General features: G+C 49.9%; 7 protein-coding genes across 7 annotated transcripts; 5 read left to right on the top strand and 2 right to left on the bottom strand.

The window, feature by feature from the left end:
* Positions 1–5,574: 5,574 nt before the first annotated feature.
* CTRU02_207492 (uncharacterized protein) lies at positions 5,575–6,255 on the top strand (the record flags this gene model as incomplete). Its single annotated transcript, XM_036719119.1, has 2 exons — positions 5,575–5,821; positions 5,930–6,255. The coding sequence occupies 2 exons, from the start codon at positions 5,575–5,577 to the stop codon at positions 6,253–6,255; spliced, it is 573 nt and encodes a 190-aa protein (XP_036588826.1).
* A 277-nt stretch (positions 6,256–6,532) lies between these two features.
* Positions 6,533–6,694, top strand: CTRU02_207491 (uncharacterized protein; the record flags this gene model as incomplete). Its single annotated transcript, XM_036719120.1, has 1 exon — positions 6,533–6,694. The coding sequence occupies one exon, from the start codon at positions 6,533–6,535 to the stop codon at positions 6,692–6,694; it is 162 nt and encodes a 53-aa protein (XP_036588827.1).
* A 1,177-nt stretch (positions 6,695–7,871) lies between these two features.
* Positions 7,872–9,213, top strand: CTRU02_207490 (putative mitochondrial enoyl reductase; the record flags this gene model as incomplete). The annotated part of the gene is made up of 2 exons (XM_036719121.1): positions 7,872–8,065; positions 8,142–9,213. The coding sequence occupies 2 exons, from the start codon at positions 7,872–7,874 to the stop codon at positions 9,211–9,213; spliced, it is 1,266 nt and encodes a 421-aa protein (XP_036588828.1).
* Positions 9,214–9,661: 448 nt separating this feature from the next.
* On the bottom strand, positions 9,662–11,176 carry CTRU02_207489 (uncharacterized protein; the record flags this gene model as incomplete). Its single annotated transcript, XM_036719122.1, has 1 exon — positions 9,662–11,176. The coding sequence occupies one exon, from the start codon at positions 11,174–11,176 to the stop codon at positions 9,662–9,664; it is 1,515 nt and encodes a 504-aa protein (XP_036588829.1).
* A 563-nt stretch (positions 11,177–11,739) lies between these two features.
* Positions 11,740–14,256, bottom strand: CTRU02_207488 (phosphatidylinositol 3 kinase; the record flags this gene model as incomplete). Its single annotated transcript, XM_036719123.1, has 1 exon — positions 11,740–14,256. One exon carries the CDS (start codon positions 14,254–14,256, stop codon positions 11,740–11,742), a length of 2,517 nt encoding a protein of 838 aa, XP_036588830.1.
* Positions 14,257–15,235: 979 nt separating this feature from the next.
* On the top strand, positions 15,236–16,634 carry CTRU02_207487 (nuclear protein qri2; the record flags this gene model as incomplete). Its single annotated transcript, XM_036719124.1, has 2 exons — positions 15,236–16,391; positions 16,441–16,634. 2 exons carry the CDS (start codon positions 15,236–15,238, stop codon positions 16,632–16,634), a joined length of 1,350 nt encoding a protein of 449 aa, XP_036588831.1.
* Positions 16,635–18,090: 1,456 nt separating this feature from the next.
* On the top strand, positions 18,091–23,608 carry CTRU02_207486 (uncharacterized protein; the record flags this gene model as incomplete). Its single annotated transcript, XM_070204901.1, has 3 exons — positions 18,091–18,146; positions 18,290–19,583; positions 19,634–23,608. The coding sequence occupies 3 exons, from the start codon at positions 18,091–18,093 to the stop codon at positions 23,606–23,608; spliced, it is 5,325 nt and encodes a 1,774-aa protein (XP_070061434.1).
* Between the last annotated feature and the right edge of the window lie 495 nt (positions 23,609–24,103).

Here is a 24,103-nt window from a genome sequence, read left to right as displayed (position 1 = left end):
ATTATTTGCAAATAAGGCTACCTATAGTTATTACTTAATAAGGAGAAACTACTTGCCTAGAACTACTTTATAGATACTAAATTGCGACGGGTTTACCGTCGCTTCGGATACCTATCTATTTAACGATTATATAAAGTACTCTAGAGGGCTAGCTACCTAGTTGAAATTATAGCAATTAAGTAACTATCGAAAGTCTACTATCGATGCTAAATATACGTACTAGCGTTATTACGGTTTAAATTTACGTTATAAGACGATTACGAATTTAACTATAAGGTTATCGCTAACGTAATATACCTTAAAGGTAATAGACCGGTCTTCTATATCGTCGATACTGCTACGGCGTTTAACGCCGCCCGGTTCCTTAAGGATATTTCTACGAAAGCTACTTAGGAAGCCTTACGCCTCTGCTAAATAGATATATATCAGGGACCCCTAGACTGGCTAGTTACCGACGCTAGAACAAACTTCCGCTTAACAGAATTCCGAAACGCGGCGAGAGGAATAGTAATTAAAATCAAGGAAATTCCTATAAAAGCCTATAACAGTATTAGGAAAGTTAAACGATACTATATACCTCTAAGGAAAGCATACGAAATTATTAAAGTAGAAGACTTAATAATTACGCTAGAATTAGCATTTTAAATAGTAGTCAAAGTAGTTAACGATACTGCTAGCTTAAACGGAATAGTGCTAACACTCTTAGTATTCGGCTTATACCTACGAATTACTAACGATTTGCTACTATCTCCCGAAGTCATAAGGCAGGCGAAAGCGATTAAGAAGGCGATAAGCAAAGTATATAAACTTTACGTAAGGCGATAGGTAGTAGAAGCTATCGCTACCTGTAATAGCCTTAATATAAAGCTAATTATTAATTTACCGCTACGGTTGTAAGTATAAGTATAGCGCGAAAAGAAGGGCTAGACTAGACTATTTACTTTAGTAGCTATAAACGGCGAAACCTATACTATCGATATGCTATATAGTCTAAAGACCTTCTAGTCTACCGTAGTTAAACTATACTACGAAGATCCCGATTAACTACCTAATTCCATCGCCGCGCTAGAAGAAGAAGAACCTAAAGCTAAGATACCGTAGCAGGAAGTAGTATGCGACGAGATTATCGTCGCTAGCGGAGGTAATAAACTAGACGAACCGCAAGAGGCATTAAAGCTACCGAGAAGACGCCTAGGCAGACCCCGGAAGAGACTACTACTAATCGCCTACTTCATAGAGGAATTCAACAATAACCTAGATTATTAATAAATATTCCTATCGATTAAGGAGCAAGCAGACGAAGAATTAGTAATCAAACTACGACGAGAAGGTATTATTACTTGTTGGAACGGTAGGTAGGAATCTCGTAGATAGTACGATATCCTTATAACAGGGTATTAGAGTAAGGGAACTTGTACTTATGAAGTAGGGCTTTAATAGTAAAGAATGTATAGGCTTATATTGAAGCTGAGTTGGTTGAGGAACTAATAGCTAGCTAAGGGAGAGAATTAGGCTAGTTATATAGTAGTATAACGTCGCCTATAATAGCTAATATAGGAAGCTATAAGCTAGGTTTAGTATACGTAAGTATATACGTCAACTAGCTTATAAAGCAGCTTATAAATCAGACTAGAATCTTCTTTAACTAAATAGACTTTTAGATAAGGTTAAAGAGAGTATTCCATAGGGATCTGAATGTCATATGTTTAAACTAGCAAGCAGCCATTCTTAGCTAGTTACTTTTGTAAGTCCTACTAAGTCTTAGATAAGACTAAATAGGATAAATAAGTAAAATAGAAGTATAATATACTTATACTTCTAACATTACTATACTAAGCAAACCGTTCGAATAGTTAACTAAATAAGAGATTAACAGCCTTATCGCTAGAGGAGTATTTAAATTTACCTAGTTTAATAAGAGAAGGCATTAGAACATACGAATCTTCCGATCTTATATCGTTAACGAAGTCAAGGGTAAAATAACTAAACCTTATAAGAAATCGAGACTTATAATATAAGGTTATGCCAACGATAGCAAGAAGGCTATATTAACTTAATCGCTAACGATTTAGCAAGTAAGTCAATAGCTAATTCTGTTAATTACCTCGTTACTCCTATAAGAAGGGAAATAACTATGGCTTCGAGATATTATATAAGCCTATGTTTAATCCTCTATAAGGCTTAATCATACTATTCTCGCCTACCTACCGAAGCAAATTCAAGACTAATACCTAAAAGGGACTATTATAGAGGTTGTAAAGCCTTTATACGGAATCGTAGAAGCTAGAACCTACTAGTAGGCAACGTATTATAAGCATTATAAAGAGAATCTCTAGATAGTTACTTTTTCGTACGATCTATGCTTATTAATCTTATCTACTAAAAATCTATACTTTAGCTATATCGGTATACAAACCGACGATACCCTTAGTTTATTAGACAAGGCGTTCTTATAATTAGAAGACGAATAGTTAGAAAAAGCGGCTTTTATAGTAAAAGCGAAGAATATCTTTATAATTAATAAACCCTTCTAATTTAATAGAAGGATAGTCGCGCTATTAACTAATAATTCGATTAATTTAAAGCAAAAAGGATAAGCTAAGAAGTTACGATATATTAAGACTACTAAACCTAACCTAAAATAGTAATATGTTGAACAACGCGTTAAAAAGGTATATATCGCGTCAATTTACTAACCCGAGGCCTGTTTCGATTTATTTACTACTACCTAATACTAAGACCCTTTGCTAGAAGCGATAAAAGTACTAAATTAACGGATTCGATAGCAAATAGAATCGCTTAACTAAGGAATAACGTTTATCCTACTCGACCTTATAACAGCTAAGCTATTCGTTTTCGTTAATAAGTCGTTTACTAATAACTACGACCTCTCTTCTTAATTAAGGTTTCTAATCATCCTAGCTAACGATACTTCTTCTAATAGTAATAACGGAGAATTTACGATTTATAGTAACCTCGTTTATTATAGCTCTACGAAGAGTAAATAAGTTACCCGCAGCGTATTAGCGTTAGAAATCTACGGGATAGTTGCTAGCGTCGATATAGCCTACGCCTTCGCCATAACCCTAGCAATAATTACTAACTACCTTAACCTACTAACGATTTAGATAGTTGTCTATACCGATTCTTATTCGCTATACGAGTGTCTCGTAAAGCTAGGTACTACTAAAGAAAAGCGACTTATAATCGATATCATAGCGTTAAGACAATCATACGAAAGACAAGAACTATAAAAAATTCGTTAGATTAACAGCGAAGACAACCCTACTAATGCCTTCACGAAGAGCAAACCAAATCAAGCCCTCGAGAGATTCGTTAATAGCAACACGATAACGATACGTATAGAGGGATAGGTAACAAGACCGTAACTACGGGAGAAAGTAGGGATAGGAGGCCGAATTAACGAGGAGACGGAACTATATAGGGATAACATATTCCAACCGCTTTAACACTATAAAAAGAGAGTTTCTAGTATTGCGATAGTTAGAATACGGAGTCGTGTGGCACTTCCAGCCACACGCCCGCCAGGCTGAGAGGCCCAAGCCTCCCAGACCCACGTGACAGGCCAAGGGGGAATATCCCCACCTTCTAGTCAACAACACTACTTTCAACTATCATGAACCATCGATTAGAACCAATTTACTGTTATTTGTTATTGACGAACGGAATTCCGTTTCACCCCCTGTGAAACCTACACGAACAAAGTGCGACGGCACACGAAAGACGCCAAGCTAACGGGGGTGCCTCTCTGTGACTTTGGCAGGCAGCGCTGATCGTGGTCAATGTTTGACATTTCGGTGTGTGGGATGTAGTGACAGTGGTGGAAAATAGCAGTGTTTAGGAAGTCGATAATGCGAACCTTGTGGATGTAGGGGTCGTATGCTCGCTCTTATGTAAGCTGTTTAATGCAAGGGAAGGCAGTATCGAATGGACTTAGAGACTTCCATGTCAATGTCAATCAATGTCACTTTTCGGCTGTGGCCTCCCCAGAATGAGTGTGACTTTCCTTGGAGGGACGCCCGCACCTGTACTTTTTTCTTCCGTTTCTTTTTTTTTTTCCCCTTCCTTTTGGGATCCGAGCTTCTTGGGGGTCCCCCCTTCCTGCTCTATCCTTAAAATTGTTGTTCCCAGGCACCTGACTACTATGTAGTAGTACATAGTAGCAGTACCATTGTACCTAAGCCCCTCCAAAGGCAGCTGCCCACCTTCCCGGGACAGAGCATCCTTCCAGCCTGCCCCAACAACGCGTAACGTCAACTATGCAAGCAATGGCATCCCAGTGACGGAAAGCCCAACCATCTATCCATCCTTTCTTCTTTCCAAAGGTAGTGAGTGCTTCCGGACGGTTGGGCACCTGACACACAAGCAATGAATGCATCCATGGGCATGCATGGGACTTGCTTTCCTCTCGCGGACCTCTAGAAACATAATTACAAGGGCAAACCCCCCTGGCCCATGGTGCGTGCAAGCGTTCCACTGTCGGGGAACCACCTGGCACTAACAAACACAAGGTGCTGGACCCCTGCAGTACATCTCAAAATCCACTCCAGGTCCCCCCCAATCCAATCCCATCTCATCTCATCCATGTCCTCCACCCCATCCCAACCCACGTCTAGCAACCCGCGCCGGTATTACACTACCAAGTAGCAGCACCACGGAGCACCTCGAGAGCATCCGTAGAAGCTCCCTGCTGCTGCCGCGTCTACTACTACTCCTACTACTGCTACCAAGTTTTACCCAAGTCTTTTCTTCCTATTCATTGCCAGTTGATCCCTCGTCGTTTCTGTTTCGTTTCTCCTTCTCCACTACCATCCGGGCCCTCTCCCTCGCTGTCGGCTCCCTTTCTTTCATCGACTCGTCTTGTGTCGTATTTTCAGCTCGCATTCACTGCTGCTGCTCCTGTACCTTTTCCACGTCCATTTGGCATTAGTCAAAGGGGAGAGAAACAAATTGATCCCCCCCCTTTGGAACACATAGTACGCCGTGTTCCATGGCCACGTCCTCCTCGACTCGTATTCAACACCAACGTCTATCAATACGACCGCGTCCTCTGCACCGAGACGTATAGCAGAAGCCGGCGGCAGTACCTGCACCAAACCCGCTGTAGTACCCTGCATCCATACGAGTACCTGGTACACAACGCACGTCGGCGTCCACTTGTCCATTTCTCTGGCCATTCACGCCACCACACAAGAGAACCCAATCTCGCTCCAGTCGTACCCTGCCGCCTTTCAATCTTGACCCTCACTACCGCCGTCCGCATCCATTCTTGCCCAAGGTCCACCGCCCCAGGCCTCTCCAGCCTCCTGCTCCGCTGTTGACCTCGTCCACTCGCACCATACAGCTGCAGCCCGCACTGGGTCTAGTACCAACTCCCCTTGTCACCGTCCAACGACACACGCCACGGGGCGAACCGCACTGCCTTGTCACGCGTTTGTCTGGCTGCGTTGGCGAATCCTGCAAACCTCGCCATTCTACAGACCCATTGAGGGCCAATCTTGCCGTTTACATCCCGTCAATTGATGACAAAAGTCGTCCATCGCACACTTCACCATGACCTCCACCAACGGCGGATCGAAGCGATTTGAGCTTCCCAAGCTCGATTTCAAGTTCGGCTCCCTTACCGACGGAACCGATATCCCCCCGCCGCTTCCTAGCCCCGTCCAGGAGGTACCCACGCCTCCCCAGACCCCGCGTGCGAGCGTGACCAAAGACTCTGAACCCGCCGTCAAGGAAAAGGTCAATGACAAGACAAATGGCCACGGCCTGGCAGTGCCCAACTCGCCGGCCACCACGAATGGTACGAGAGGATTTTCAGATGATACACCACTTTCTCCAGCAGTCTCAAGCAGACAAGGCAGCATACGCCGTCTCTTCAGCCGAAATTTACTAAACCAAGCATATACAGAGGGCGAGTCCCAGTCGAACGGGGGAGTCCCCCACAACCGTCCCATGAGCCGCAGCCAGGGCAGCATTGCCGATGAGAAGAAGTCGAGACGTGCCAGCGGGTGGTTCAAGAGACTGCGCTCTCATGATTCCTCACCGCCGCACAAGCGCGCCAGCGTCGTATACGAGCATCCGAACAGCAGCCAGACGCAAAGCAGACCCCAGAGCAGGCCCCAAGTCCACGGTCCCCCTCCGCCGATGATTCCCGAGCTGAGCGCGCTCGAGGCCAAGGTTGACTTGACGGACGGAGGTAGCTTGGGTGATGACCTGTTCAAGAACATCAAGTAATCACCTAGCTCGGAATGGAACTAAGACACCAGACCAGTAACAACGATTTACACAAAGCATCCGGTTTTTGGAGTTGGGAACCGGTGCTTTGTCGGACACGATTCCACACCTATATGCGCCGAAGAGCGAACGACCGAATCCGAGCGGACACACCAAGATGAAATTTCCTAGCGTTTACTACCAAAGTTGAATTCTTTTCGAGCCAGAGCTGGGGACGGAGGACGGTGGTGGAGGAGACGAGACAGTATGTGAAATGGAGGCAAGACTGGAAGAAGTTATGCAAGATACCCAGCTCGCACCGCGGGCTCATTCTGACACACGATGTTTACACTTTCTTTGTTATGTTTGTTTCTCTTCATTACATTGCGCTGTTTGGAGCACATTGGCACCCCGGTCCGGAACTTATTCTTCATCCCGGGCCTGTTCTTTCCTACTGTAAGACTTACCTTCTGGTGTACATGTTTGCGCTGGTGGTTTGGGGAGAAGGTTGTGGCCAAGAGACGGGGGCAGAGTTCAGACCATGAGTGAGCCAACAAAATAATGTGTCGGACTGGTAGAACCAGGCACTTGAGCGACACGGAGGAAAAGAATACAGAAGAAGGGACGGAGCACCTACAACAGATGAAGACGTCATCGAAACCTAGAACAGTTGTTCAAGACTGTCCTGGTGCTACGATGCGTCTGGCGACTAACAGCCGCAATAAAGTTTACGTTTTAATGGCCGACAGCCAAGCTCCTTTGCTGGCTACATTGCACTACATGAGATGTTTTTGATGTTATGTTAACTAATTCTGATAGAGCGTCTGTATCGATACTTCACGTATCACAAGAAATCCGTCAACGATATCCGTCGCAGCTGATTGGTATCAGGCCATATGTCCACGAAGAGGGTGGGACAAATAGAACGGTGGAAAAAAAATAAAAAAATAAAGGGACAACCAATGAACCCCGCGTCATCCGAATCTAGCGCTTTGGCCCTCTTGAACACATCACCTCATGTGGCGAGAGGAGTGCAGCTGCAAGGCAGTTTTAGCGTACAAGCTCGGCGTAGCTAGACGTTGAAGATGCCACGGAAGTTTGCTGTGGGCGCCTGCTAGAACATGTCACTTTACACACCAGACAAAGCCATCCCCAGTCACTTTTTGCATCCGTCCGGATTGGGACCAACCTTCGGACGCCTCGTCAGATCTTGGCCGTATCTGGATTCGGGACGCCTACCGTAGAAGCATTGCCGGTTGCCGTTGGCCCCCCCTTTCCCAGCGAGCTGCAGGAGGAGTGTGGGAAGCTGGAGCCAATGGCGGAAACAGTGGGCCACCCCCCCTCTCTTCACAACAGCTTGGCCGCCCCTTCAGGGACGCAGCCCCCAACTGAACTAACTTTCGGCTGATTCGCCCGCCGGGACTCCCCTAGCAAACGTCATTGTGAGCTCGTCAGAGACTCGGCCGGCCGGCTCCAGTTACCGAGCTAGTGCCGTGCGTTACGTAGGTACGCTTTTTTGGAGCACAACCTTCAAGGCTGTGAGGATTGGACGACATTCAACGACTTTTTTTTTTCTGTTTGTGTCTTTCTCCCTAACGACTCTTTACAAGTATACTTGCGCCTCCACAACTGACGACATGGCGGCGAGCTTGCGAACTACGGCGACGACGCTGCGCCTGCGCCCCTTGGCGTCTGCGCTGCGGCCAGCTGTGTCTTCACAAGCGCAGACGATCCCCCGCGTGGCACGACGATACAAGTCTGGACCATACGGCTACACTCAGGCCAAGGCGTTGGTGTTCTCGAAAGAAGGCGAGCCGCGCGATGTATTGCAGTACGGATAACCCCCCCAATTGAACCCCCCCTAAAAGGTGTAACGCTCAAGCAAAAACTGACGATGGCGATCTCAGGTTGCACACCCACTCCATCTCCCCGTCGATTCCCTCCTCCGCCGTTCTCCTCCGCGCCCTCGCCGCTCCAATCAACCCCGCCGACATCAACACCGTCCAGGGAACATACGGCTCCAAGCCCCCCTTCACATCCCTTATCGGTACCTCCGAGCCCTCTGCGATCCCGGGTAACGAAGGTGTCTTCGAGGTTGTCTCCGTCGGATCCAAGGATCTCGGCTTGCAGCGGGGCGACTGGGTCATCCCCGCCGCGTCGTCGTTCGGTACTTGGCGCACGCACGCCGTCGCGGAAGCAAAGGATGTCATGAAGGTTTCCAAGGAGGGCCTGACTCCGACGCAGGTTGCGACAGTCAGCGTCAACCCTTGCACGGCGTACCGCATCCTCCGCACGTACGGACCGGGCGAGATCAAGGCCGGCTCGAACGGCGGCATGAACGCCCTCGAACCCGGCCGCGGTGGGTGGTTCATCCAGAACGGCGCCAACAGCGGCGTCGGCCGCGCCGCGATCCAGCTGGGTAAGCTCTGGGGCCTGCGTAGCATCAACGTCATCAGGGAGAGAGAGAACGCGGCGGAGACGGAGGAGCTGAAGAAGGAGCTCGCGGACCTCGGCGCCACCACCGTCGTCACGGAGAAGGAGTTCCTCTCGCGCGAGTGGAAGGACCAGCTCAAGGAGCTGACGCGCGGCGGGCGCGAGCCCGTCGGTCTGGGGCTGAACTGCGTCGGCGGCAAGTCTGCGACCGCCATCGCGCGCAGCCTGGGCGAGAGCGGCACGATGGTGAGCTACGGCGGCATGGCGAAGCAGCCCGTCATGCTGCCCACCGGTCTCCTCATTTTCAAGGACATCAGGTTCGTCGGCTTCTGGCTGAGCAAGTGGAACGAGAGGGATCCCCAGGGCCGCAAGTTTGCGATTGAGGACGTCTTGGGTATGATCCGCGAGGGGCGCTTCAAGGATGTGCCTTTCGAGGAGGTCGGCTGGAGCTGGGAGACCGAGGCGGAGGTGTTGAAGGAGGCTGTCCAGGGTGCTCTCGGCGGGTTTAGAAAGGGCAAGGGCGTTTTCGTCTTTGGCGAGACATGAGTGGAAGTGGATGTGTATATAAGTTGTAGGATTATGTTTCATGGCCATGTCTTTTCATGTGTGTTGCGAATGAGTGCTTTGGGGTTTCATGTGTATACCAGCAAGTGGTGAGACTGCAAGGCAGGCAGCGTGTTACATGATCGAACTGGCCATTGCGCGAAGGACCTAGGCGGTGGTAGGAGATACTGATACCCTTCAGTTATGAATGATAAGTTGCATATTTGGACATGCCCATTTTGCCCAATGGGACTTTCTTTTACACCAACCTTTCCTCGTCAGGTCACTTGTAACGTTGCATAGTGTGATTGTACTTGATTTTATACAATCTACGATAATAAGGAGACTGAATCTCCACGACCCACGACCGAACGCCTCTATAACCCAAAACGACAAAAGAAGCCACAGACGCCAAACGCCGTCATCATCTCACATATTCCCAACTCTCTTACTAGCTAGAAGATCCCTCGCCACTGGCCGCGATCTCATCCGAGTCGCTATAACCCCCCCAGTTATCCGTCATATTCTCCTCCCGCCGTGTAAGACGGTTAATGTCCCGCTGGTGATGGCGTCTCTCCGCCTCAGCCTGTCGACGGCTGAACATGTAGCTGTCGTCGCCATCCTCATCGCCGTCCTCATGTTCCAGTCCTTCTTCGTCGCTCCAATCGAAATAATAGTCTCCCTCCCGGACCTCGCTTTCCTCATCGCCAAGGTCCCCCGTCGAAAGGGAAGATTCCAACTGCGAGTAAGCATTATTCTTCTCCTGCTCTTCCGCCTCTCGTCGATCAATAACCCCCTCGGATTCGTCAGCACGCGCCTGCTGCTGTTGGGACTCTTCCCAGATCTGGTCCATCCGATTCCTCTGAAGAGCTACCCTCAACTCCTCGTTGCTCCCGTCGTCACTGCCGATGTAATGAGGGTACCAGTGATCCCCCGTGGCAACGTACTGGCACCACACCCACACGTTCCTATGCTCGTCAACATCCGCCCACTTCCAAACGCGCTTCAGATTCTGCAATGGCGGAGGACAGGAGGGGAGTCTCTTGATGAAGGGCATCTCAGCGAGTTCCCTGGCGACCCACGATCTGGGGCGGATGGCCGCCTCGTACCTAGCGGGGTCCTGCGGGAACTCGAAAGGGTCGTAGTAGTACGACCTCGCGTCGACAATGACAGCTTGAACGAGCTCATCCTTCTCGTCTTCAGATAGAACGCCCTCGGCGCATCTCCGGACTATCGTGGCGTCTGTGTCGATCCTGTGCTTAGTGTACTTCCAGCCGTATTGCAGGAGACCGCGGTAGTCGACTTGTCTGCCGCGGGCCCGCTCGTAGTTCTCCTGAAGACACATCACGATGCGCCAGTAGTCCCACGCCCGTGTGGGCACGTCGTTGTGCAAGCTGTATGCCGCGACATCCGCAAAGAACTCGTTCCAGGGGCTGTCGGGCGGGTTCTGGGGCCCGAACCCGCCGATGGCCCCCTGCAACCAGAGACGCCGTTGTCGGTGCTCGTCCAGGTATCTCTCGTACAGCAGGTCGAATGATATGCCGTAAGGGCAGATGTCGGGGTGATGATGGTTCGTCGTGGATGCGCAGGCACGAGGACCAAATCTGCTGGTGCCGTTGTAAGTCGTCTGCGAGGCGCGCTGGAACCAGGCGCTGTCGGGCAAGTAGCGTCCGCACAAGTTTCCGGCGTCCGCGTTGCGGAGGCGTTCGATAAAATGACAGCACATCTCTGCTTTTTTCGCGTTTTCGATCGTCTTTCTCGTCTCGTTCATGACATACGCCATTGCTTGGGCGGTGTGTATACTATGAGGGGAATCGAGGCACAGCATGGTGTGGAGAATCAGGTTCTCGGCATCGTAGGCGACTCTGTTGTCTGTTGTTTGCTGTTTGATTTCCTGGAGGTGTCCTATGCCGAGAAGCATGGCTACGGCGACCTGGTGAGGGATTTGATCTTGTTGGTCTTCCATGGTGATTCTTTGAACCAGGAAGAAGTTGTCGTTATTAGTAAAGGTAATAATGGTAAGTGTCAAAACTCTTGACAGTTGTAACTGAAGTGTGTTTTGAAAATGCAGTATAAAGGCAATGGATACAGAGCAATTGAAAGGCTGTGAAGATGAAGACCGGGACTCAAGTTCTAGGAGAGTTGGAGGCTTGATATGAGTAGCAGGCGAGTCTACCGGAGAAAGCTCATCTTTTTTTTCGGAGACAGCTCAGTCTTCTCTTTCGGAGAAAGCATCCTACCAAAGTTTCATTACCAGCCGCAAACATGGTTCTGTTCGAACCAAGTTGGTTGACCCTCCAAGCCGTTACGGAGATAGCTCTGCCACCAGGTCGACCGCAGATTCGCATAGGTTGGGGTGAAGCCAGGGCAAGTATCTTACTCAACCACCCCTTTCAGTAGCTAAGCCAGGCAAGAAGAAAACGTGGAACGAATGATTTTCTGGTATTGGCTACTGTCGTGGATTTCCATGATATCAGGAAACTTTATTAAACGTACAAGTGTACCCCCAACGCCCCGTCCAAACGCCACCTAGTTTCTGAAAGCCTGTACAAGTTCGTGTAATTTGTCAATCACGACGGGGGCAATGGCGCCGAGAGTGTCCTCGATCACTCTGTCAAAATAGCGCATCGACTCTTCTTCGGTAAGCTCCAAGTGGAACCTCTCTCTGACTTTTAGCACAGCCTTGTCTGGCTCCAGTCTAATGTCGGGAATATTTGCGTCGACCATGAGGCTAAATAAGTTGAGAATCAGGTTAGACGACTTGCGCAGTGCGGTATAGGCCAAAAAGCAGTATTGCTTGAACTGCCTGAACTGTTCCGAGTTCACACCACCCATGCAGTCCACCATCTCTTTTGACAGTTTCATCACCGGTGCGAATGGCTTAGGATCTCTACCGAGGATGAAACCAAAGTCTGCATGGAAGAAATGGCCATCCGGCGCAAGAAGAAGATTGTCCAAGTGTCTGTCACCCACACCGAGAATATAAGTGATGACACAGTATCCGGCGCAGGATTTGACGTATGTATCTAGTGTCTCTTGGCGTAAACCGAGGGGCTGACGGTCGTCTGGGTTGTTTGATTTCAAGTAGGTTAGGGCTGGGTTATTTTTGTATTTTGATGCAATGCTCTGGAAGCTGACGGAAGGCACGAATTGGGATGCGCCAGCAGTAGTGCTTGTTGCTAAAATCTTGTATGGTGACAGCTTCAAGTCCAAGTTCTCTTTCTGTAACAACTGGTCCATGAGCGTGATGATCTGAATGACTAGTTGATCTTGCCGCAAGTCGTCGCCCGTCTTGAAGATAATGGGATACTTCTTTCCAGTAGTCGTCTTAAATGTGACCTTGATAGGACACAATGAAGACTTGAAAACGATTGTCTCCTCTGGGACGACACCCACAACCTTCATGGTAGGATCAAGAGGCAGTGGCAGAGGCGGATCGATGTTGAGCACCTCATTTTTAGGATCTGCCAACCAGTTCTTGGCGTGGTCTGTTTTCTTCGCAACAGAATCGTGCGACATCTTGACTTCGCCAGAGATCTTGGACAAATTCGTAATCAACTCGGCTTGCCTTAGTAGAACCTTTCTCGTTTCCACGCCATCAGGACGCTTGACCAGCTCTGTCATGAAGTCGTAAGCAACTTTTCGGTAGATGTTACGATTGTCCAGCCCTTGCTCAGGGCTGTGATCGTCGCATTCGACCATCAAGTACCAGTGGAAATAGTTTCCGAGAAGGAAATTATCCGCTGCCCGCGATATCAAAAACTGGGCCAAGGAGGAATCTTGAGTGGCTTCCTGCGATGAATCCGCAGAAATGTGCTCGTATTTTAGAGCCTGTACCAACTGCAACAAGTAGAGCAGCAACTCATGGTCATCTGCTTTGCGTAGTCTGTCCACAGCATAGGCTCGAACGGCTTGATTATCGAACGTGGGACCGAGCAATTCCAAAGCATCGTCGACTTCGATTTGGGTCCACCGCCCCAAAACTTGCACTGCCTGTTTGGCTTCGCTGTGGTCCTGCCAGTTAACGGACTTGACAAATTTTGTGACCGCCCGTTTGTCACGAGTAAGATGGTAGCGGAATTTCCAGATCAAATCCTTCTCTTCGGGAGTTAATGTATGGGTTGGTGAGTAAGACATGATGAGGTTCAGCTCGTCTCGGACCTTGGCGTTCGGCTTAAGGTCCTTATCAAGAATACCGTGACGGTGTTGGCTTCTGACGAGTCTCCTGTGTTTGCTCTCAGCAGGGTTATCACGAGCACCGACCTCAGGATCGTAAACCCTCATTAGCCGGCTGTTAGGACCTGAGTCTCCAAAGGCATTAATGCCAGGGCCAAACTGCACTTCGGGTGGTGGCTTGAGCATAACGTTGGACTGCGAAGCAGACATGTGCTGCAGGGCCGAAATTGGCGGCGGGGGGTACTCCAAGTCGGCAAAGACGACAGGGAAGTCGAAACGTGGGAGTTCAACGTTGAGTTGGAACTTGGAAAACCCTGGGTGAGTTTCGGTGTCAACAGTGCCCTTCTCATCCGCTGCAACTGCCTTTTCATTAGATCCATCGCCGTTTGCCGTCTGTTGCCGTTGCATAGTCTTGAGCGATGCCTTTGCTGATTGCAGCCCTCGTTTTTCAAAACCGCGAAATACAAGCTGATCAAGCCAATCAACTCTCGGGATTTCGCCCATCTCGTGCTTTTTGAACAGCTTCTCCATGCGCTCCAACTCCTCGGCGTCTTTATCTACCGGCGGAATTTCTCCTTTCTTCAAACCGACCCTCTTCTTACGAGGAACAGCAGGAGTGGTTGTGTTATCGTTGCCGTCGGCGTTTTTATGTCGGTGTACCATGCATTTCTGTCGTCCCTTCTGTACTTGGTTGTCTCGGTCAAACAACGGCAGCGTTGTGCCTCCAAATGGTATCGCATGGCCTACCGCTTGCTTTCCGCCGGCGGGCGAAGAGTCCCATAGTGTTATGGCTAAACAGGAGTTCAAGGGGAGCGTGGAATAGTCGATCGGGAGAGTAAGCCATTCGTTCCACCTATTGAAGCCGTTCATCAGTAATATTCCCAGTTGATAGCATCAAAGGTCGCCCACCTCCTCTCGCTTCGAAACGACTTATAGGACGTCTGTACCGGTACTGTGAGCGGCTTCGAGCCAGCCCAAACTTGGACGGTGACGTAGAGATCGGAGTGCGAGCTAGCTGGTCAGCGATTGCGGCGGCGGCCGGCGCGACAGGCAGTATACCTTGTGTTGGAGCCGATATGCCTCAGCTCGGCCTTCTCCAAGAGAGTAGAGTGCAGGAACGGTGTCTCGTCACCTTCGAGATTAATGCTATGGCCAGAACATCAGCGCGCGCGTTGGAGAGAGGAAGTGTCGGATATGAATGCGTACATGCGGATGCTTACTGGATAGTCCAGCGACTCGGAGCTTGCGAACGAGAACGGCTCCATTATGAGAACAGGAGCCCACGGAGGGTCATGAGGCCATTCTGCAAGACCAATATACAGGCGAAAGTTACCAGTTACTGGAGAAGAAGATGCGATGAAAGTGGCTGGTGTTTGTGTAGCGTACGATGATGTTTCCTTGTACTTAGCTGGAATCCCATGGACGTTGTGAGCACGGACGGCAGCTGCAGGCTCCAGGGCAGCTGATAGCACCACGAGCACAGCACCCAGTGAGACACACTCAGTGAGAAGCTTCAGTGGAGCGCATCCTGGTCAATTCCACTACAGTGGAAAGCGGTTGGCGCTACCCCGCTCAAGCCACTGTCTGTTATCGATAAGGAAGACAAGCCACTATTTCCCCCACATAGCTCACTGAGCGCGTTGAGTGGAAGGAGGTGTTGGAAAGTGCTTGTCGCGTCTTCCTGGTCGCAATTGACGCGACTTCCAACGACGTTAATTATCACCGGCTTTGTACGATACTGGATACTTTCGCCATTCTCCTCCATGCGAAAAGGTTAACAGAATTCTTCCCTGTGGTTTGGCCGCAGAACAGAAAAGCATAACCCGAGAATCACCCACTCACAATCACGATGCCGACAAGAGTTGCCCCTTCATCATCGCCCATGTCATCATCGCCTGCCTCATCAGGCTCCCCGAGCGAGGATGAAGCGCCAGGACCTGCGCAAGGTCATCTCGCGATAAGGGACAAAGGGAAAGGCCGCGATGTGTCAATCGGAAAGCGGAAGCGCGCGGGTACTGCTCAAGTAGAGCAATCTTCGCGGTGCCGCACAAACGGGCGCTCCGGGGATAGAGACGAAGAATACGACTCTGACGTATACGACCCGGATCAACCCATGGATGAGCGAAGAGAGATCCAGCGCAGGCTCCGCGAGCTTCAAAAGGGAATCAATGAGAACCTAGAGGAGTACATGACCCCGGGCTCGACAGGACTCAAGGATACCTTGATGATGGCGCAAGAAGTCGCCCGAGGCGTAAAACAGACTACAGAGGCTACGATTGACTCCCGTTTGCTTGTCAGCGCAGTTGACCTGTCATATCGAAAAACCGTAAGGTTAATGCAAGGAGGCACGACAGAAGGTGTTGATATCGACGAGTTCGTATCCAAGTGCTGCACATATATGCGGCAAGCAGGCGGCATCGAGGATGACGAAGCACCGGAGCTTTCAAGCACACAAGCACGGAGGCGCAGGACGGGTAACGATGGTCGACTTGACGACGAAGGTAACGATGAAGCATTCAACTGGAGTCACCTAGGGAAATTCGCCTCGCTGCCGAACGTCCGGCGGCCGGCCCTCCCTGGCTTTCTGTTGGGTCCTCTGTCCGTCGAAAAGAAGGTTCGGAAGATTTCAAAACGCACAGCACCTTTCCGGCCAAACAATTTAGCGGAAACACGTCCTGAAGTCCTGAACGTGGAAGACTTGGCTAAGAAAGAAAACGACCTCACGGCGATCTGCAGCAAGATTCTTAAGCAACTACAAGATATTCAAAGTGACGCCCAGACGAAGCTGGTAGAGCTGTTTGACGAAAGAGAAATGAGCGAAGAAGAACAGATCAAGGTGATGCACGAACATGGCCTCCGAGAAACGGGAGGAGTCGACCTCCTTCGCTTCGTTGTGAATCCAAAATCCTTTGGCCAGACAGTTGAAAACATGTTTTATGTCAGTTTTCTCATTCGCGATGGCAAGGTCGGAATCGAGTTCGACAGCAACGACCTCCCATCTTTAAGTAAGTTGAATCGGTGCAACATGCAGCCCTTTGGCTAACAAAATGGCAGGTCCTATAGGAGGGGATGAAGTGGAGGAGGAAGGCGGAGTCAAGCGTGAAAAGGCAAAGCAGCAGGCCATTTTCTCAATGGACATGCAAACGTGGCAAGACATTATTGATACATTCGACATAAAGGAGCCGATGATTAAACACAGAAAGGAGGCGACAGCACAAGGCCCCGGTGCTAGGGGATGGTATAGTTAAGACGGGCAAATCAGGAGTGCAGGCGTTTCGGCAAAGCGTGCAATTTTAGATGGATTTTCTGGTGTTGAATGAGACTAGAATACCAGTGTCAGTTATGGGGGGGTTGCGATGGAGAGGATATCCAGTTAGGCGTTTCGACTGGCGCCTAGTACATACACTGGCAGGAGTCCATTATCCTGGCGTACATTTGCAATAAAGGCAGCTAAATCTGCTGCAATGTCAGATTTATTGACGCTCACGCATGAATATGGCGATTGCTACATTGCCAGGAGGCATTGTTGAGTAATCGCAAGGGATGAAGATCACCTTGGACACTTTCGTCCAGTGATCAAGGCTGTCAACATGATCGGCTGATAAAGAAGCCCAGAAAGTCGTTTTGCCAGCCGTAGTTCCACGACTATACATCACTACCAAGCTAGGAAAGTTTTTTCTTTAATCGCATTTCCTTACATGCTATTTTGAGCCCTGGCTCTCAAAGACTCGCTAGCTGGTCAACGCGTGTACATCATGAGGATGGCACAGCAAGCATTGCAAACGGATGTTATGCGTCCGAGCTTTAGTAGCAAACATGGCATTTCTCTCATTGACAGGCATTGTCTGTCAGAATGGACTCCATCGGCGCTGCGGGAAATGATGAGAAATATTCTTATATGCTTTCCGAGCGCGATGCTTGTGTCTCCTGGACGTATACCATCTTATAAGTTGAAAAAAGTCGCCAAAGGGAAGAAGGACCAGTTGTATGTCTTGTGTTGTTTCTCGTTCTGTCTTCCCAACCTACTTGCTCATTCATTTTCTGCCATCTCAACTGTCCTAAGGCCTTTAGTCTGAAACGAAATTAACTGAAAGCATCTTCAACTGAGTTGCTGACGTGCAAGCCTCATGGCCGAGGATCGTGATGATGACATCAACGACACAGTGCCTCCTCGTGGACCCTCTGGTTCACAGCAGGGTCCCCAAGATACGGCTTCTAGTCAAACGTTAGACCAGAAAAACGAAGGCGTATCGGGAGATAGCACTGAAATCAGTACTATGGACCAGGACGTTGACCGCGGAGAGACAAATGACCCGCCTTTAACAGCGAACCCAAGCTCTCCATCATCCATACCCCAGGATGACACTACTCTCAGAGACGCTACACTCAACGACACCAAATTTGATAGTACGAATCTCAATAATACCACCTTCGGAGAGGCTACCTTTGACGACACCAGTTTTAACGACTCGAGTTGCATAGTTTCTTCGTCTCCAGCTCGTTTCCAAAATCCGGACAAAGAAACTCCCACCTCAAGTCAGAAAAGTTCAGCCGCCATACCAAGCTCTCCATTGGCAAATGAGACTACCCCAGGGATCAGAAAACTTTCTCTTTCAACTTGGGCAGCGATTGCTACGAAGGGATTGGAGGGGGAAAAGAATATCTCTATCAGGAGCACCCCGCAAAGCAGAAGTCAGCCGCAAGATGAAATCACCAAAGCTACGACTTCTTGTTCAAAATCCCCAGAGACTCAGTCACAGGTGGATAATCAGACTTCGACGAGACAACTTGGCGGCGAATATGACACCAGTTCTCCTCTGCGGCAGAGAAGCAGTTCTTGGGGATTCCAGGCCTCACCTTTCACCCCACTGGGAAACCAGTCGCATGCTCAAAAAGACCATAGCCAAGAATATGCCGAAGAAAATACACTGCAAAAGCTGAAGAGCCTCTTCAGAAACATCGTACAAAATCATGATATATCAGGCCTAGATGAAGTGCTACTGCTCTGTCGAGACCCAGAAAAGAGCGACGATGAGCATACGACAATCGATACGTTTTTCAACGACATCGTTACCAAGATCATCAAAGACGCATCTCAGAGAAGGAACGCTTTAGAAAAGACAAAGTTAGAAGTCGAACACTTGGTAGCAGCTCAATTGGACCTTCAGAAAAAGAACCAACCCCTTGAAGAAGCTGAGAAAGAGAAGGACGCCAGGATCAGAGAGGTTGAAAGTGAAGCCAGAGAAGCGAAGCAGGCCCGCGACTCGTACCACGAGCAACTGAAAAGTGTCTCTGAAAAGTATGTCAGCGAGCGAGATCAAGCACGAGAACTCCTCGAGGTTGCCAACCAGAAGCTACATGAAGCCATAGAGGAGCGCGACACCAAGGAAGTTAGGCTGCAGCGGTTGCAGGCTGAGTATACTGCGCTTCAGCAGACCCAGCAATCTATCTCTCTGGCGGACGTAGAACAGCTGAAGAGTAAAGTTACCGAACTCGGTGAACGGCTGAGGGAGGAGAGAGAAACCAATGCCGAGGCACACAGGGACTTTGAGAGGGAAAAGGCGAGGTGGAGACAGAAGGAGGCCGAGTACAGGGAGGGTCAGCAATATTCTGACGAAGTGTTCGGAAGAAATGCCAAGGAAAAGGAAGAACTGGAATCCAAAATCGACTCCCTCAAGCAGCAACTGGGTGAGGAAAGGAGGAAAGTTGCCGCGACCCGTCCCGAAACCATGACCTTTCTCATCGACGGCAAACAAGTTCCGCTCAAACAATACGAAAAGCTTCTCACCAACGTAAGAGGCCAGAATGAAGAACTTAAACGCCAGATTGAGCAGATCAAGGAAGAACGCGAGATCGTCCAGGAGGTCCCCCTGGATGATGTCCGGACCGTCGTGGAACCATTCCTCAAGATCTACGGTATTGCGTTCGACAACGCACTGTCGGCATTGCACAGCTCATTGATTGAAGAGGAGGAAATTCTTGAAGAGCTCTGCAATGATGACGGTTTCCTTCCGTATCCTCGTGCAACCGTGACTACGGAAGCCGAGGTCGAACATTCGCAAACCTCTCCATCCGGCTCCGTGGATGCACGAAGAGGACATGAGTTGGAGTCAGTAAACAAAACGTTCTCGCAGGATCTCCGGACCGAACTAGGTGGACTGAGCCTAAGCAGAGAGGGTTCTATGGACAGCGAGCTGGTAAGGTACTGCAGTTTTCGGGCAAGCCTTCTTGCTAACAGTGTTTGCAGCCTTTGGAGGATACTCAGCCAGATGAAGGGAACACGGCAGATACGCCGAACTATCCAGGTAACTTGTTTGGGTTAAGAGAGCGATTAAAGCAGACGATAAAACACCTCCATAGTTTGAAGAATGAGAAGAGAGATTGTGAGAAAGAGATTGAGAGGCTACAGGAGGAAATCGAAAACCTGAAGGGTAAGATCACGTTTCACGAATCCACTGCCGAGACTCTCAAGAAGGAAATCGAACGATGCACAGCCGATATGGAAATTATGGAGAGGCGGGACAGAAGTGAACAGGATCAAAAGAAACTGGACGAGAAGCAAGCGCTTATCACTTCACTCTCGCTGGATCTCCGGGAATGCAAGACAAAGCTAGCCACAGTAACAAATCAACGCGACAGTCTCCTCCAGCAGATTGAAGAGGCACAAGGAGAGTTGAAAATGTGGCAGACATCGGGCGAGGAGATTGGTAACATCAATGTTGCCCTCAAACAAGACATCATCGAAAATGAATGCGCGCTCGCCGAGAAGGAGGCTTACAGTAAGGCGCTTGAGGAGGAAGTCGCCGAACTGAAGGCTAAGCTTCGACATGCGAGGTTCAGAGAAAAAGAAGAGAGAGCCAGAAGAGTTGAGGTGGAAAATAACGGCGTGTGGGAAGGGACAAGGGGAGCAGCCTTGAGAGACAGAGAGAACAAGATCGACCAGCTGAAACTCGCCGTTGGGGAGTACGAGCACGACCTGTGTGCGAAGGAGGAGGAGATTAAAGCACTGAAATCAGACAAAGACCAACTCCGAAACTCTCTCGATGCCGCATGGAAGCAGGTATCCGATATTCTAGGTCAAAGTCAGACTACTTCCAACGATCATGTGCGAACAGCCACAGGCCATACTCAAGAGTCACCTACACAGAATCTCTCCCAGGATGTCAACTCACAGGCGGACCCCATACACCAAACAGATTTTGAGAAACTCCAACCAGCGCTTGAGAAACTTGGCAAGCTTCTGCAACTAGATGAACGGATCATCGATTCCTTCCACCAAATCTTGGTATCTATACAGTCACAACCCCGCCAACCTCATGCCGCCGTTTCACAGACTCCTAGCCAGGATTCTGATGGTCCTAGAAACTCTCAAACACTTCAGGTCGAGAACCCAGAACTCGGCATGGACCCCAGAGAACGACAGCTCTACAAGATGCGCCAGCTCATAGAAGTACGCCAAACGCTCGCAGGGCTCAGGTCCAGAAAGGAGCTATCCTGGAATGAGTTGGTGATCTCCCAACCACGTGATTTATATCTCCTCGATCTTCACTTGGGCCAGCTGGAAGAGAGGGTTCTAGCGATTGAGAATGGCAGAGGGGAGCCGGAAGACAGCCTAGAAACCCTCAACATCGAGGCGGCTGACATACGGGAGAGAATGGACGATATTCGAAGTATGATGGACAGGCGGGCGGGACTAGTTCGTCAAGAGATCGATGTTCACGGCCCGGTGTTCAACGATCTGTTCCGAGAGCTGGACAATCCTCCTTCGCCGCGTCCTCTACTTCCACCTGTGTCGGTTGCGAGAGAAGATATTGGTGGCGTAGAAGAGCCACCGTTGCCTCCTGTTCCAGGTTTATCCAGCGCCCAAGACGCCCGCGACAAATGGAAGACAAGATCAAATGCCTATGCTTTCCCAGGTGGTGGCGACAGCGGAGAAGACAGCAGCGATGACGACTCAGACGAATCCAAAGACCACAGGTCTCGCAACCGGTACCAGGCAGAGGTGGACACAGCACACATCGCTCTCAACAGACTGCACACCAGCATCGATGTAGCCATTGCGTCAGCAGCGGCAGTAAGGAACGTCCAGTATGAGGCCACGCAGGATGTTGCCGATGGATATTTCACGCCCGCTGGCCAGAGGTCAGTCGCACAGTCAACTCTGGATAGCGAAGCGGAGAACTCGCAGCTGTCGCCATCAGTTGGAACCGATGGTGCTGGATCATCGGTGTTTGATCGTTCGACCAGGGGGCGCCATTTCACGTCAATGTTCCCTGTTCGCCTCACGACAGCCTTGCGGGAGTGGCACAACCACGCCTTTGACATACACAATAGGGTCACCGAGGTCAGCCAAGCGGTTGAGAGACTTGTTAGTCACGGCGTCAACGCGGATGCCTATGATTTGATGCGTAGTCGGGCTCGGCAGTTGCTGATTGAACGTAACGAAGCAAGGGAGATGTTGAAGAATAGGGATCAAAACTGGCCGTTGCCGCTTGAAAACAAACTTGAGAGGGAACTCAACGAACAGATCCGATATCTAAGGAATATGGTTGATAGCCTTGAAAAAAAGCTCGTTGAGGGTGAGACGGGTATGCAAATGCTTGAACACCAGAAGATGGAGAATGTTCGGCTGAGAGCGATGAACGAGGTCAAGGATACTCTTTTGAGACAGGCAGAAGAGGAAACAGACAAGGTCATCGAAGAGAAGATCCGCGTGTCCGAGTACGATAAGCTCCAACTCATGGAAAAGCTAGAGACAGCCCAGCAGAAGATCAGTGACCTTCAGCGGAAACTCGACTTGGAGATGCAATCGAGAAGCGCGCCCATCGAGCATATGCAGGAGCGCGTACGGGATCTCGAGAAACAACTGACAAATGCCGAGAGACTCAAGAGAAACACGGAAGACGCACAGAAAACCATCTTTGTGAATCTGCAGCGAGCTGTCGCCATGAAAGATGACGATGACGGTGTGAGGATACGGGGTGTCATAGCTAACATCATCCACCCCGACGAGAATCCATTGGAACAAGAAGAAACGGAATCAGACAGTGACGCAGAAAACGAAATGCCTGAACGCGAACGGGTTCTAGAAAGACGACTTCGAGGGATGAAGAAAGTCTGGAGGATCCAGGATGACCAATACAAAGAGCTGCAGGAGCAAGCTGAAGCCCGCCTTAAAAGTTTGGAAGCGTCACTTCAGAAAGTCATTGCCGAACGGGAAAAGCGGTTGGCACTGAAGCAAAGTGAATTTGAGCTTTCTGAAGACAACCGCATCGCGGCAGCTGAGCAGAACTCGGTACTTAACGAGCGGATCACAGAGCTGGAGAAGCAGCTTCAAGAACAGTACGATCTTCTCGCGGACGTGGTGCAGGAGCAGGACGAATCAAACTCGAAATCGAAATCCATACGGAAGCCAGGGTTGAAGAAGGAAGACACGAAGTCGTCTGCTTCTAGCTCCGACTCCGAATCTGATGACCAGGGACCGCCTCCAACGAATGACAGGCCGCACAGGGAGCCAGCGGACAGTCAGTCTCCTCCCTCACCGGACGACGAGGCAAGCGGCGAGCCTACAAGTGACGAGGCCCGGTCGTCTTCGGAGGAGCCTCAGCATCAGCCTGGTGACAATTTGATGGACGTGGCAGCTCTGCAGCTACACACTACACCTAAGAACCCCAGGGAACAGCGTGAAGTCATGGCCCCACAACGGAAGATACGCCTGGAAGAAGCTTCTGACAGCAATGGCCCGGACCCCGCGAGTCCGGTTGTTCTGAGAACCACCCAGGGAGACAGCAACTATGCCTGGCTGGTTTGTCACGCTATCGGGAGGTGCTTCTTGACCCACATCTTGTCCTGGGGCTATGTATTGCGGTTCCTCTTACTGGTTGCATTGAATCTACCTGCAAGAGCGGTCGGCAAAGGCTTCGACTTAGGGGCCAAGCGACCACTACCGAAGAATTCATCTGTGTTTCTGGTGGATATCATTTGGGTAGTAGGGGCATGGCACGTTTTCAAAGGTTTCTTGGCTATGAAAGCCGTCAGGGAAGTCTGGGGGCTGGCCAACGACATGTCGCGTGCTTACTACATCGAGTCACGTCTTAAGCCGTCGAATTCTAGGTATCTGGGCATCGAGGGCTTGGACAGCAGGCTCTCCCCCAGTTTCGGCTTCGTTACGCGAGCCTTACTTCGGGAAACATTGGAAATGGGTATGAAGATGACGGGTTAACGGGAGTCCGTGGGAGGCGCGGCAGGCCGGAAGGATATCCCCTAAAGTAATGGTGGGTACTTTTGACAGGTCCTTGACTGAACTCACCTCCGTAAGTGGGAGTCGATGAAATGTTTAGTGCATGGCTCAGGCCAGGGCTCGTGGTTTTGGTGCTTTGTTTTACTTCGTAGTTTGCAATTCCTTCATACCGGGAGTTAACGGCGTTAGGACACGTAAGACTTTTTCCATCTGATGATAACAAATCAATGCTCATCCACATGTCGTGAGTGGTAAAACAGGTTCATGTCGTCGACATATGGGGGTTGATTTGGAATAGAAGCGTGCCGACGCAGGGTCCGTGGAAGAGAAGGAGAGAAAATAGCTGGAAAAGGCTTAGCGCGCTTTGGAAAGATGCTCAGAAGATTCCCACTTGTGGCCTAGTCCGGTACCTCGGCCCTGGGACGGGTGAAGTGGAGACCGCGGAACAGTAGAGCTGAGCGGAAAGATGAGAGACCC

Source organism: Colletotrichum truncatum (genome assembly GCF_014235925.2).
Source record: "Colletotrichum truncatum strain CMES1059 chromosome Unknown Contig_0004, whole genome shotgun sequence".
In the NCBI taxonomy this organism is placed as follows: Eukaryota; Fungi; Ascomycota; class Sordariomycetes; order Glomerellales; family Glomerellaceae; genus Colletotrichum; species Colletotrichum truncatum.
Note: the sequence above shows the minus strand (reverse complement) of the source record. Positions and strands in the feature narration are given on the sequence as shown.